General features: G+C 39.5%; 1 protein-coding gene across 1 annotated transcript in view; it reads left to right on the top strand.

Annotated features, from left to right (window-relative positions):
• LOC140229258 (heparan-alpha-glucosaminide N-acetyltransferase-like) overlaps positions 1 to 15,105 on the top strand; it is a 61,941-nt gene extending 46,836 nt beyond the window's left edge. The window contains exons 16-18 of the mRNA XM_072309535.1: positions 2,858 to 2,928; positions 13,569 to 13,681; positions 14,416 to 15,105. Coding sequence (XP_072165636.1) covers positions 2,858 to 2,928; positions 13,569 to 13,681; positions 14,416 to 14,594 — 363 coding nt within the window. The 3' untranslated portion in view covers positions 14,595 to 15,105. The remainder of the gene's footprint in view (positions 1 to 2,857; positions 2,929 to 13,568; positions 13,682 to 14,415) is intronic.
• Positions 15,106 to 16,092: the final 987 nt, after the last annotated feature.

Genomic DNA, 16,092 nt, shown 5'->3' with positions numbered 1-16,092 from the left:
TTGGCATGTATGTGTATTAGGGGGTGAAGTTGTGCCTATCAACTTTTGGGTGCACATGCTCAAGGTCAAATACATAAAATTTCACTATTTCCACCATATCTATTGAATGCCTGAAGATATTTTCTTGAAACTTAGTGTATACATGTATTACCCAATTAAGATTCTCTGGTGAAAGTTTGGGTCATGAGGTCAAAGGTCAAAGGTCAAAAGGTCAGGGTCAAATACATAAAATTTCACTATTTCCACCATATCTATTGAATGCCTGAAGAGATTTTGTTGAACCTTAGCGTATGCATGTATTACCCAATTAAGATTCTCTGGTGAAAGTTTGGGTCATGAGGTCAAAGGTCAAAAGTCAAAAGGTCAGGATCAAATACATAAAATTTCACTATTTCCACCATATCTATTGAATGCCTGAAGATATTTTCTTGAAACTTAGTGTATACATGTATTACCCAATTAAGATTCTCTGGTGAAAGTTTGGGTCATGAGGTCAAAGGTCAAAGGTCAAAAGGTCAAGTAAAAATATTAAAACTTCTTTTTTTTCTCTGTACTTTGGAAAATTGTTCAAGGTATCTTCATGGAACATAGTATATACATGTACTGACTGGAAGTGATTATCTAGAGAATGTAGGGTCCATGGGGTCAAAGGTCAAGTGCAGGACTTCAAAATTTTACTATTACCCTCATATTTATGCAATGCCAGCAGGGTTATTTTTTTACACTTGGTGTATGCGTGTGTAACCTAATAGAAATTCTCTGGAAAGTTTTTTTTTTCTCTTTTTGCCTCAAAGGTCAACAGGTCAAAGATCAAGTGAAAGTGCTGAACTAACTTTTTCCTCCATATCTCGGAAGTGGCTCGAGTTACCTTGAAACTTAGTACATATTATGCATGTTCTACCTGAAAGTAATTATCTTATGAATTTTAGGGTCAAGGGCCAGATGAAAATGGTAACAATTTACTATTCAATTCAGAAATTGCACTTTTTCTCCACACCTGTACCTTGAAAATTACTCAATGCCTAAATGTATGAATGGGTCAAAGGCAAGTTAAAGTCCTTAAATCCCTAGATACATGCTCTCCTATTCATCCAATTAAACCTACGTCAAGGAAGGTGAACATTCAACACATTTGTGACAAACTTGTCATTCCAATATTTTGCCAATTTTGTGAAAATGTAATCACACAGTGTCCACATGTACTATCTAGACCTATTGGGAAAATCATGCATTATGGCGGAGGCATACCAGTCGCCAAAGCAACATTTCTAGTCTGATTTTGATATATTATTGGAGTCTAACATGTTTTCTATCATCTGTCGAAATTTTGAAGCAAAATGATCGAAGGAAAGACCAAAAAATAGCGTTTTTCTGAGCCATGTTTTTTGGCGGTTCAACGAAGCAGAAACTGGTTCGAAAATTTGGATTGAGCGCCACAGATAGGTTCCGCCCCTAACAACGACCAGAGTGATCTCATTGGTCAGTTTGCTGCTTGCTGCTAACCGAAGCGTGAAGCTCGCACTCTGCCCAGTCGACTGGTGCGTGCGGGCGGGGTGCGCTATGCTCAGCCGCTTCTCACATCCTGGTCACTGATTGGTTGGTGAGAAGACCGCCGACGCTGATGTGCTTGAATGAACTCTTCGGGGGTTGCTAGGGCTTACCTTCTATTGTCCAGAGGTGAAAACTGACTTGTGTGTCCGTTGATCACAATTGCGTCGAAAGGAAGACTTTTAGGGCGCTTTTCTCGAAACAGTGATTTTCCAGACGTCTCGACATGCTCTCTTTTAAACACCGATATCCCCGCAGCCGATTATTTTTATAAAATGTGTTATATATCAATCTAAAGCAGAAAGATTAGGGGATTATATCGTGCAATTTTCAAATAATCGACCTCACCTGACTTTAGGATCATTTTGTTGTAGCGGGTCACATATATCAAAAATATAAATAACGCGCAATGATGCTCATATTCCCGTTCCCTGTGAAATTGTTGCTTCAAATCTCAGTGGTTAATGTGACCCGCCACAACAAAAGGAGTCAAAAGTCGCTTAACGGCTTATATGAGAAAATGAAGTTTGAAGTCAGATCATCAAAATTGGTCAAAACCATCAAATTTCTGTTGTTGGCATAATGCTGTAATCTACTGTTTCATCTATCATTTCCCGAAATTTCGAAGCTAAATGATCAAAGGAAAGGCAAGAAATTGGTGTTTTTCTGGGACATGATTTTCTGACTTTCGACGGGACAGAAACATGCCCGAAGCTTTGGATTTAGCGCTGCAGATAGACTCCGCCCCTAGCAACGAGGGAGTGATCTTATTGGTCAGTGCGTGGTATCCAGGTTACTTATTGGTCGTGGGTAGACTGCTGGCACTAAGCTTTAGTGAATATCGTGGAGATTGCTGTGAGCGGACCTTCTATTGTCAAGATGTGAAAACTGGAATACCTCCCCTTGATCATGATTGCGTGAGAAAGAAAACTTTGAAGGTGGTTTCCTCGAAAGTCTAATTTCCTAGACCACTCAGCATGGTCCCATAAAATCATGATTATCGCTGCAACCCATTACTTTTATGAGTCATGTTATATGAAATTAAAGCGGAAGAGTAAGGGAATGATGTTGTGTCATTTTCAGAAAATTGAAATCCCTCGACTCTTGGATCCATTTGTTGTAGCAGGTCACAAATGATTTGTCAACTTTGTTATTGTAAGTCCTGTGTCTAGACATAAGTGCACCAGTATTCCCAATCTTGTAATTCTATTTTTCGTCAGTATGTTCCTTGTTGTACAAATTTACTGAACTCATGTGTTTTGTTTTGTTTTGTTTTTGTTTTTTCTTTGCTTATCATTTCTATCTTCAGGGTCTAATTGCTGGCGTTTTGTGCAACTTCTCTAAAGAAGATGGAGTGATACCTGTGAACAAGAATCTGTGGTAATTTTTTTTTTTTTTTAAAGAATTGCGAATTTGTGCTCCGCCGTCAGAAAAATGGTAGAGAAACAGTTTTTGCAGACTAGCACTTAAAACCATTGATTTCGACTGATGTTTTAGATGAAGTAATGCCCAGTAATGGTAGTGCAAGCATTGTACTTTGAGTGACACACGATGCAGAAAATTGCATCTTCCTCCTTGTTTAACTCTTTATGTGCCACGTTCGCACGCGTGACTCAGTCGGCGGCGTGCCAACTTCGCATATTCTGCTCAAACCCACAAACCTGCCCAAACCGATCGATGAATCACCAAATGCCACAGTACAATGAAAGCGTTTCTGGCGATTCCATTCCTGTCGCATGTAGCTTGCATTTTATGTGGCGAATGACTATCAAGCGGTGTGCTCTATGGATTTGTGAGTTAATTCTAAGTTTCTGTCACTGTTTTGTATGCAAAAGTCATGCATTTACAGTAGTGTACAATGTAGCTACTGGTCATTTAGAAGAAAAACAATCGTAGATTTGTCGTACAATTTACGTCAAAGCAAGGCTTGGCGTTTTTTCTACATCTTTGCTCACTACATATCCAGGTTTTAACAAATGTATAAAAGCTGCATAGATTTGAAAAGCAGAATGTTTTCTAAAAGCATAATTGCGTTGGTGTCTCAGAATAATGTGGCACACAGGAGGTTTCTACCATGGCACATAAAGAGTTATTAAAGCACAGTTATCAATTATGGTACTGCCCACTTTTGCTCTGGTTTGATATATGATGGCAGTCCATGAGTGATATGACACTATTCAGCATTAAAATGTTTGTTTCATGCTAGAGCACATTTCTACCATTCCAGTCCAGATGTAGAACAAAGAGACTTCATATTCAGTCAACGACTGGATGATTTTTGATGTATTGTCACATCACACTGGTTTTCCATTCAGAAAGTGATTGCCTCCCTGTGCTACCCTCTGATCCACAGGGGTCTAATAGTGCTTATTTTGGGCCATATGCGTAAAAACTAGCAATTATTTGTGCTAGCCTTTTGCTTGAATCCTTATGCATAAAAACAAGCAATTGCTTGCAAGGAAAATATTTTGTTAGCAAGCACAAGCAATTGCTTGCTGCCTGCAAACAAACCCTCCAAACTCTCCAAACCCTCCAAAATCAGAGATTTTGTTTAATGATCATCTTCTCGAGAACCAAAAGTGAGAGAGCTAAGTTAATGCTATGAGTTAGTGCATTAATGACTGTAAATTCAGGTTTGTTCATGGTGGATCTAGGGGAACGTGGGGGCTAAGAGCTGGGGGGGGGGGGGTCTAAATTAGGACCTGAATTGTATATTTTCATCCTCTTCTTGAGAAGGTGTTGTCAAAGTTTCACCAAACTTGGCAGGCATTATCGCTTGGGTGGGGTATGTGTGTGTGGTTGGGTTGGGAGCGGGGGGAGACAGACTAAACCCTCCAAATCAAGGAATCTTTCCTAATCTTCTTCTCTATGAGCGTAGGTTATAAGCTGAGGTAGTGCAGAGTGTAGTTTAGATTAGTGACTGTAGTTGCAAGTTTGTTTGGGGCAGAGTGGAGGATACTTAAGTGCCCCCACAGCTGCCTCACCCCCAAATTTGCAGTGTTCACAGGAAGCATTTAAGGTAAATGTGTGATACTCGTGTGAGCGCAAGACCCCACCCCCTCCCCCCCCCCCCATCTCAAGTTTTACTGTGTATATATAATTTGCCATTGTGTACACAAACTGATGAAGATATGTTTACTCATCAGTTGGTGTGTTCTGCTTGAGCTGAGATCAATTACATGATGACAATGCTGTCCCACACTCAAACCTGTATTCTATGCAGCTGTAATCAATTCCAGTCGTGTGGAATCAACAATGTGCCAAATGATGACATAAATGGTATCCAGGGGTGCCAAATAAAAATCAGCCATTTTGTTGAATTATTTTTTTTTTTTTAAAAAGGTTGTACCCTGGGTGCCAAAAAGAGGAAATTATTTTGGTGCTGGAGCTAGCGCGCGCTAGCCACTGCACTGCACTGCACTAAAGCACACACTAGTGGTATCACAGCTTCCATGCAGGGTTAGTATAACATGCAGTGGCATGGGAATGCTATGTACATGCACACACAGTGCATGCATTTTTCTCTGGCTGTCCTCGAGTGGACGTGAGGTGGCGCTACACAACGTGGTTACCCAGGGTACTACGGTACTACGGTCCCCCGGGGTAACGCGTGATGCATCAATAGAATCTTTGACAGTCACAGCATTCATGACTGTGGCCTTGTCAAGTGAGGTATGTCTGTTCTCTCTTGTTTTACCTCACAAGCTATGAACTATGTATAGAAGGTTTATGTGTAGGGGCAGTTTCTCTCTGTTAATAAATGGAATTTAATGAAAACAGACAAACGAAAAAAAAAAAAAGAAAGAATAGAATGATACAGTGTTTATTACTCCACACCATTAAAGGTAGGGAGTCTCATTTGCAGACCTAATATTTGAGATTCAATGAATCCAGTATTAAATTGAAGAGACTATTTATTAAGAACTTTCCCCTTAATGAAAAAACTAAAAACTGTCCTTAAAGGTAGGGAATCCCATTTGCATAAATGAAGAGTTGTATAAACACAGTGGTATGTTGAAGAGAGTATCATTTTAGAAACTCCCATCAAGTATTGAAAGTGGAAGGTAACATTTAGTACATTTTTATTGACCGTTAGATTTTGAATTGAATTTTTTTTCGGGGCTCACCGTAAATTCCAGTACATTACTAGGCTACCTTTGCAGACCCATGCACTGCATGTGTGTCCATCATGTATATTTTGTGAATAAAGTTCATCAAAACTTACAAACATTTCTATATACATTCTTGCCACACACTCTATATGTTATTACATCAGCTCTTATACTTTTAGATTTGTGTTTATAGATTAAAAATACAGAAGACTGCAACAAAAAGGCTTAAATGTGGCTGACACACAGAACTACTGGGTAGTTGAGTTTTGTGCATTATTCAAATTGTAGATAACTGTTGACTTCCAAATTTCTAAGCAGTGGCCTAAACAAGTCCCCTGAGGTTCATATTTGATGTTTTGCTGCATTTTGGGAGTTCTGTAAAACGCAACGGTACAATTGAAAGCTCGAGAGGCAATCCCACTTGCCTACGTGTGCTGCGGGCTGTGAGGCGCTGGCGATTCCTTGCTACTGAGTATCCGGCCAGCCGGCCGCAGCCGGGCAGGCCAGATGGCGCGGCGCGGCTTGGGGCGCGTATTGCATTTGTATTTGTATATGTATTGCATTTGAGATCGTTTGCGTATACGTGGTGCATGGTGCTTTCATAAAAATTTCTAGAATGGAAAAGACAGCGAGAAAGGGGCCTGGGAGGCCTGCAGGGTCGGCCCTTTCTGAGAGTGCAAGAAAAGAGAGGAAAAAACAAGACTGAGAGCGTAAAGTAGTGTGTTTGTGTGTGTGGGGGGGGGGGGGGGGGTTGGTGGGTGCTTGAGGTGTTCATCCATGTAGCTACAATTATGATTCAAGCAGGCATGCGATGCTAAAATATGTCTGCATGGACCTATCCAGTCCAATTAATGATTAAACTGAATGTTGAAAACACCTGTGAGTATTCAGTCTGGGTTTATTTCAGTTATTAGTGTTAGTTTATTTCAGTTTGTATCTATATTTACATGTATTTACATTTTGAGAATCAACAGTGTAGTGATATCATAATGATTTTGCATATGTTGGGTATGACATTTAATAAATAGACAGACTATACACCTGGGCCCCATTTCATAAAAGATGTTAGGATAGGAACTTTTGCTGGAATGTCAACTTCCCATTGCAACAGCCAATCAGGAATTTAGATCCTTGTCGTTACCATGACAATTGCCATTCCAGCAAGAGTTGCTATCATATCAACTTTTTATGAAATGGGGCCCTGGACTCGTGACCTACCCTGCCTGATCGTTGGTTTTCCGCCAGTAAAACTGTGTCATTGGCACATAAGTTATTTGTAAATTATCTGAAAAAAAAAAGACATTAAGTGGCCTATAAAATCAATGCAATTAATTTTCATCACTATATATGTTCATCATCATAAAAGTTCTTCCCTTTACTTTCCAATCTCTCACAACAATACCAAGGGCTTTCTTTCCCATTCTTGGGTTTTTGTCCCCGCCGAACGAGTTCGAGCAGGGGACTATGAAACGGGCTCCGTACATGTGTGTGTCTGTGTGTCCGTCTGTCCGTCCGTCTGTGCGTCCGTGTGTGATCAAAATGTTCAAAATACTACACCTTCGCCATTTCTAACCTGATTTTGATTCTGTTTGCTTTATATGATAGCACTACATGGGAGCTTTGAAACTTCTATACAGAATTTCAGTTGTGACCTTTGACCTTGACCTTTGACCTATATTGTACATTTTGCTTCAAAATGCTACTCCTTCGCCATTTCTAACCCGATTTTGATTCCGTTTGCTTTATATGATGGCACTAGGTGAGGGCTTCAAAACTTGTACACGGAATTTTGACCTTTGACTTCTTTGACCTTTGACCTTGATTTTTGACCTACCGCCTACAAAATGCTACTCCTTCGCCATTTCTAACCCGATTTCGATTCCGTTTGCTTCATGTGATGGCACTAGGTGAGGGCTTCAAAACTTCTACACAGAATTTTGACCTTTGACTTCTTTGACCTCTTACCTTGATTTTTGACCTGTATTGTACATTTTGCTACCAGATGCTACTCCTTCGCCATTTCTAACCTGACTTCGATTCCGTTTGCTTTATGTGATGGCACTAGGTGAGGGCTTCAAAACTTCTACACAGAATTTTGACCTTTGACTTCTTTGACCTTTGACCTTGATTTTTTTACCTATATTGTACATTGACTACAAAATGCTACTCCTTCGCCATTTCTAACCCGATTTCAATTCCGTTTGCTTTATGTGATGGCACTAGGTGAGGGCTTCAAAACTTCTACATAGAATTTTGACCTTTGACTTCTTTGACCTTTGACCTTGATCTTTTTACCTATATTGTACATTTTGCTACTAAATGCTACTTCCGGCGGGGACATATATTACGCAGTGCGTAATTTCTACTTTTCCTTGTTTAATTTGACGTCACATGCAGGGGGGGGGGGGGGGGGCAATCCCCAAAATGTTCAAACTGCAATTATTTTTTTTCTAAGATTTGACACATTTTCACGAGTTCACCCAAAGTTTACACCACATCGCACACCCTCCCATCATTATTGGGGAAATCCCCCCCCCCCCAAGAAAATCTTACGTACGGCCTTGCTCCCCTTCCCACTTTTAGTTTTAATGCATTATGATACAGCCAATAGATTAGCGTGGAAAGGGACTATTACCCCCTCCCCCTCCACAATAATGCCTTTAGGAATTTGAAATTTCGTCTGTATGATGCTAGCTGACAATAATGGTTCATTGTACAGTTGTATACCGAAATAAACAGTTAAACGATATAATTTTCATCGCTTACTTAGTTCATTTATCAAAGTATTAAGAAACTTTATTATGACTGAATTATGTTTTTTTGAAATTTGATTTGAAATCCTTGATATGTAAGCGTCATGTATATTATTTGGTATTGCTTTATATGGAAATAAAATCCTCTGAATTGAATTCAATTTAATTCAATAATGTTCCGATAAATTCTCGCTCGCTCGTTTGTGCGATTTCGGTGTAGGGTATAAAATGTTAATAATTTACAGCACCTATATAGGAGTAAGCAAAGTCGTAGAACCTGCATTGTGGCTCTTGTAATAATATTGTTATCCCGACTGTGACAGTGGAAGTCCGGCAAGGATTTTGTAAAAGCGGGGCCGAATTTTTTTTTTCTGTCGGCCGCCAAAAAAGTCCCGTCCCGATTTCCTCCTGCGCCTTAAAAAGAAGTGCCGATTAGCCCTTCCCCGGATCTGCCACTGGATATGAGACGTATCTGGGCAATTACCCCCAGAGGGCAATTACCCCCCGGCTAAATACTGGTTAGTGGTAAGGTTAGAGTTAAGATTAGGGTTAGGGTTGGGTTTAGTGTTAGGAGTTTGGGTTATGGTTAGGATTAGTTTCAGGATTAGGATTAGGATTAGGGACAGGGGAAGGGTCCGGGGTAATTGCCCAGGGGGTAATTGCCCTAGACCAGATATGAGAATGTGAATTCTGACAGTGTCAGTACTATAGTTTGCAAAGTGTTATAGACAGACAAAAAGTCGCGATATTCCATGAATCACTCAAACTTATAGCTTCAGCCTTTCCTTCAGCTTGTCATTCTGACAGTGACCCTCAAATTCGTTATCGCACCGATCTTTTTAGACTGCAATGATTTGACACTCATGAAATTTCCACACACCAAGGCAATACAAAGTTTTTTGTCCCCCCGGGGGGGGGGCACATATTCTACAACAATGTGGGACACTGCAAGTTGCGCGAGCGCCGAAGCGGGGAGGTTTTGCATTTTCATATTGAAATTAAGCGATTTGGAGCACAGGCACTTTGGGTGAAATTTTTGAAAAATCTAAATATATCAAATCTGAATACGAAAAAATCCAGTGCTTTGAAAATTGTGTGTGCGTGGTAATGTATGTGTATATGCGTATTTATAAATATATGTTGAGCAAAGCAAACAGTAAATCATAAATTTTAATCTCGAATTTTCGGAGGCCTCCCCATTCCTCTGGATGATTATTTAAGATCTTTTTTTTTTTCAGCCGTTAAGGGAAAGGACGCAGCCCCCACTGAATAATTTTATGTGCTTCAAAATGGAAACGTGCATATGATATCATGATTATGCATAATGTTTATTATAGAACTTACACTTTTTATTCATCATCATGGAAGCGTGCATGACTCATTCGTTCGGACACACAAAAGTAGCGATGTATTCTGAGGGATTCTGAGGCACTCGCTCGCCTTAGTGCAGGGTAAGGATTTAATTATGGAAGCACTCTCTTTTGCTGCTTAGTAAAGATAACATTGATGTGCTTACTTCAATTATTAAAATCATGATTTTCGTTATAACTTATTCAACTTTATTGTATCAAAACCGATTTGTGTTTTGTCAATCAGGCAACCATTATGGGGTCTTGCCGTGTGTGTGTTTGTGAACAAAAATGCTCCCAACCTTGACACACGCACGCTCATACACGTCAAACAAAATATTAACTATACTCACACAGACATACACGTACACGCAATGGGCGAATATCCATAAGCACAAAGGCAAAATTAAATGCATAATTATAAAAATATGTAACTTCATGTAGGTTTGTTTTTCACTTTCGAAGGCTGACTGCATTGTGTAAATTGGAATTGATGGGTGATGAGTTCCATTATAAAAAGAAACTCTATACAATTATTGTACTTTTTACATGTTCCAGTGTGCGTGTGAACTATGTATGGTGTTGTCAGAGTGTGTGTGTGTGTGTGTGTGTGTGTATGTGTGTGCCATGTGTGTGTATTTGTGAACAAGTGCCCCCATACATGTCAAACAAAAGCTTTGAATACTCACATGCACAGACACACATGCAATGGGCGATATAGGCTTATATCCATAATATATGGAAAAATGCTAGCAGGCTGACTGCATGTATTATTTTGGAATTGACGGTGGGTATGTGATGAGGAGTTCAATAATGTTATAAAGAATGTACTTATTACATACATGTTCCAGTGCTGTGTAAGGTGTTGTGTGTGTGTGTGTGTGTGTGTGTGTTGTGTGTGCGTGCAGCATGTTGCACATGTTGGACGCATATGTACATACGTTTTGAAAACTAAAGACATTGTGCAAATTGACAACAGTAGATACCTACCGATACCGTAAAACTGAGGTGAAATCGATGTTGATGCATGGTATATAGATAAGTTGCTAGCAAAGACAATCAAAATGCACAGCGCCATAAGGCTGGAGTTACATGCAATATAAGAAAATTCTTGAGTCTCGACCAGTGAAACGATGACGACCTTTTATTTACAAGACTATTTTTGTATTATTTTACTATTCAGTAACGATAACGATAGTAATCATAGATGCTTATTAATTATATTATCATTGAAATCATTGGGATTATCGTTACGTATCATGATTGTTATTTTCACTCGTTATTCAAGTTTTTACCAACCAGGAGAAAAAGGTTTTGACGGTCAGGAAGCCATCTTGGCTCTTCTTGGCTCTTCGGTTGTGTGTATGATGGTGTACACATACTTTATTGTGTGTACGTGCACAGAGTCTATAATACATGAAGCGGATTTGGAGCTGGGTCAGTGTCGAGATACTAGCCCCTCACTGAAGCGGATCACACAAACCTATATACTTACGTTATTACTATACATGCTGCAACCAGCAGATGGCGCTCAACGTTTTACGTTTGAATCAGATTGCTGTAACCGTCGGTGCTTGTGTTTCTCAAACCAGAGATCTCTCAAATGAAATAGGGGTTGGTTTTCATTTCTCACTAAATAATTACAAAACATTTGACTATGATGTTTACTACACATAATCAGTATACATGTAGTACAATGTTCATTCATGTAAAGTTTCATGAAGTTTCATGATGTCTGCAAATGGGATTCTATACCATTAAGGATGCCAAAGGCATTATCTTTGTAGCATGTTCCCCTTCCATCCGTCCTTCCCACATTTTATCAGAATGATTTGAGAAAAATCATTCTGTGGATATTCCTTTTTTTCTTCTTTCTTTCTTTTTGTTTTGCCCATGGATTCAGTGTGGATATAGTGTGGATTCAGTGTGGATATAGACATGCTGATTAAATCTCAAATACGGTACTCAGACAAAGTAGCACAAAACACAATGATTCCGGAAATTGAATTTAATTCAGGTCTTCCAAATTCGGATAATATATGGTAGTGGTTTACCTCACAAGCTATGAACTATGTATAGAAGGTTTATGTGTAGGGGCGGTTTCGCTCTGTTAATAAATGGAATTTAATGAAAACAGACAAACGAAAAAAAAAGAAGAAAGAATAGAATGGTAAGGTGTTTATTCCTCCACACCATTAAGGGTGCCAAAGGCGTTATCTTTGTAGCATGTTCCCCTTCCATCCGTCCTTCCCACATTTTATCAGAATGATTTGAGAAGAATCATTCTGTGAATTTTCCTTTTTTTTCTTCTTTCTTTCTTTTTGTTTTGCCCATGGAGTCAGTGTTAGATATAGACATGCTAATTAAATCTCAAATACGGTACTCAGACAAAGTAGCACAAAACACAGTGATTCCGGAAATTGAATTTAATTCAGGTCTTCCAAATTCGGATAATATATGGTAGTGGTACAAGGAACAAAACAAACGCACAGACACATATGCACACATACACACAGTTCTTTTTGCCAGTGGATTCAGTGTGAGATATAGACATGATGATTAGATCTTGGGCAAAATCTCTCGAAGTCAGATGGTCAAATGTTTTGCCCAAGGTTAATAACTTTGGCTAATTGTGGCATTTTTGTTGAGCCTACTGGAGGTGCGGGAAGACTAAGGGATCGCTTGTGGCGTCTGTCCGTCCGTCCGTCCGTAATGCTACAAAAACTTGAATAACTCTACTGAGGACTTTAATTTTGATCAAACTTTAATTTCGATCAAACTTGGAGGGAAGAGTGGTTATACAAAGTTCCACATTTTTCCAAACATGAAGGTCACTTCAAGGTCAAAGGTCACAGTCAGGGGTCAATGAACTTTAGGGCCCAATGTTAAGTTTTTACGGCGTGTTTGATTATGGCTCATAACTTTTGATGTATAGGTCTGTTTGTGACCAAACTTGGATGGTAGATGTCCCTTGGGGAGTTAAAGGTCACCACAAGGTCAAAGGTCACAGACAGGGGTCAACAAACTTTTAGGACCCAATGTTAACTTTTTACGTGTTTCGAGTATGGCTCATAAGTTTTGATCCCTATGTCCATTTGTGACCAAACTTGGATAGTAGATGTCCCTTGAGGATTGAAGGTCATTACCAGGTCAAAGGTCACAGACAGGGGTCAATGAACTTTTAGGGCCCAATGTTAATTTTTTATGTTTCAATTAGGGCTCATAACTTTTGATCTATTTGGTATCCGTTTGTGACCAAACTTGGCTGGTAAATGTCCCTTGAGGAGTTGAAGGTCACCACAAGGTCAAAGGTCATAGGCATGGTCAATGACCTTTTGGGATTTAGAAAAACATTAATTTCTTCTACGCGAATGGGCGAGACACATTTTGGCACTTGCCTTGTTCAGTTGGTAATCCATCTAGGAATACCTAGTTGTTGTACAGTCAGGTTGTAAGGGTCCTAGGAAACAGTTACTTTCGTGAATAAATAAGATATTGGATCAAAGGTCAGCACAGTATTTTGGTTTTAATAAGCATGTCATTTGGATTAATGCCCTCAGGTACATGATACATTTTTTTTTAAAGTCAAGTTTCCCTTGTTCCTCACTTGAACTTGTTCAAATATTCAAGGATGTTCAGTGGAGCTTCAAAATATTTGCTGTAGAAGTTCTTTCAAAGTGCAAGAATGAAGACTTGCCTACAGAGTTTTCTCGCTCTTTGGAAATAGAAAAAAAAAAATGGGTGCTTTTGCCTTAAAAGCTTTTTTTTTTCTTTTTCTTTTTCTTGTTCTTTTTTCATGCATGCAGGTCAGTATCCTTTGTCCTGACAACAGGCAGTATGGCATATCTTCTTCTCTCTCTCTTCTACTACCTGATTGATGTCCAGCACTGGTGGACAGGCGCACCGTTCTTCTTCGTAGGTGAGGCTTTCCAGTAGGCAAACCTGTCAAAGTGGAGAAAGGCCATGACATGAAAGACTGGGCTACCACACATTGCCTCGGCAACCATTCTCATTTCCACATACGTGTAACCATTTCTAAATGACCAAAATCGTGCATGCGGTCTTGCTGTGTGGAAAGAGGCAGTCTATGTTTGTATGTGTTTTTTATATTCATGTGTTCATTCCACCTGGTGGTTATGTGGTGCTGTCCCATTGGCAGAAGGTGCGAAGTTCAAATCTGTATTGGAATTCAAATCCCCCTACCCCCTGATGACCCTTATCAATGACCCAGTCAATGCAATCTTTTAAAATCTCTGCTTACAGTTTGCACGTGATCTAAGCAGTTTCATGGGTATATGGGTAGTTGGTTATTAAATATATTGCACGTGGAGTACAACAGAAACTTGTTTGATTCGAAACAGGAATACTTTGTAAACTGACGGTATCTTGTACATGTCACATCTTTGTTTGTCTGTGTCTGTTTGTCTGTGTGTGTGTGTGTGTGTGTGTGTGTGTGTGTGTGTGTATGTGTGTGTAATTTTTTTTAAAATATTTGTACTTGAATGAAGAACATGAGTGAATGTATAAAGTTGAGAAATGAAATAGCAAGTTGGAGCCAAAGGAAAACAGAGAAAGGAGAGAAAGAGAGAGAGAGAGGGGAAAAAAAAAAAAAACACCACCCAGAAATATCACTGCTACTTCTTCTCCAACCAGGCATGAATTCCATTGCGGCGTACTGCGGGTCAGAGGTTATGGCTTCGTACTTCCCGTTCACGTGGGACCCCGTCTATGGCACACATGCGGAGATGCTGGCCATGGACGTCCTGGCCACTTCCCTCTGGGTTCTCATCACTTACTACATGTACACCATCAAATTCTTCGTCAAGGTCTGATGTTACCGTGGCAACGCCACCTCGGGCAAGCCGAAACTCTGACGAGTTCCTAATATGGACATCGTGATCCCCGTCCGTGGCTACTCATGCCCATGCCATGCACATGCACACAGTCATGTGCATGGGCAATGAACAACAACGACAGCAATTGCATTCTTGTCCAGGTGTGCTTCTATGGACTGTTACTGTAAAAGGGGAAACCAGAACTAGAATAAAAAGCATGCAAATCTTGTTGCTGCTTGAGTGTAACTCTATTGATGTTTTGATTCCACAGAATTAAAACGCACAAAATTCATCTATAATACCCAATACAGCATGCACAATTACTCGCCTGAAAATTTCCATTTTAAAAGTACTTTCGTAAAAATGTTAAAACGGTTTCAACATTCTACCTCCATGTGTTGAGGTCTACTGGTTTCTACAGGAGTGGCCATATTCATGTTTACGAGCTCACTGCAGCGTGTTTTCTGCATGATTTTGACCAGCAATTCAGTCATTGTCTATGCCCCATTATTCTTGCGAATTGAAAGGCATGATATGCGCCTGTGTGATTTTTATCGCTTGAGAAATCCCCCAGGATGAAAAGAAAATTTTTACAGCTTTCCGGTTCCCTGCTTGCTCATTATTATTAAAATCTTTGTTATAATTCTTGAGAAAAAAAAAACGAAAACAGATATATTTGCCACAGGAGATTTGCAGATGGTGCCAACACACATGTCTCGGGCAGCTGATTATGTCATTCTAATTTCAAGGAAGTGAAAAAGGGTACACAGGGAACAAGGGAAGATTTCCACTAAAGTCTTATACATGAATTCCACCTACTGGAAATATGCCTGTAATACTGATACATGTTGATGTTAATTTGAATGATTAAGATATATACTTTGCTGATGACAGTACAACCCCCTCCCCACCCCTAAGAAGAAAAGTACTTCAACTATCATGATGGAGCAGGAGACACGAACACAAAGGAAATGCTGCCTTTTTATGTTTTAATAGTATGAACACTTGACAATGTTAACCCACCCTGTCAGCGAATGTAATCGACCCTTTCACATTAACTGCTTACTCTGTCACAATGTTACCTTTTTCTTCTAATCAAAAGTGTAGTTCCATTCTGCTTCTAAGTTGACACTAGTACACAGAATGAGATCTGATGAACCAAATATTTCAAGTATCAGTGAAATTGGAATAGAGAGACACTGTAAGAAATACGAAGGCACTAGAATTTTTATGGAAACCAAAGCCCAGGTAACACTAAGTGAAAGCAGTAATATGAGTTGAACACATCAGTGAAAGTTTGGGGAAAATCTGGCAGTCTGATCCAAAGTTTTCAATTTTTAATGTTTCAGTGCCATCATCGCTGTTTCAAGAGACTACTACACTTCACCATGTCATTATTGACAGCTGAATAAAGAAAATAAAAAGAGAAATTCAACATATTTTCATTTTTGTAGCATAATGAAAGAGCACTTGACTTTCCCCTTTCAGAACGTAG

Source organism: Diadema setosum, chromosome 5 (assembly GCF_964275005.1).
Source record: "Diadema setosum chromosome 5, eeDiaSeto1, whole genome shotgun sequence".
Lineage (NCBI taxonomy): Eukaryota > Metazoa > Echinodermata > Echinoidea > Diadematoida > Diadematidae > Diadema > Diadema setosum.
This window is presented reverse-complemented; position numbering and strand designations above follow the sequence as displayed.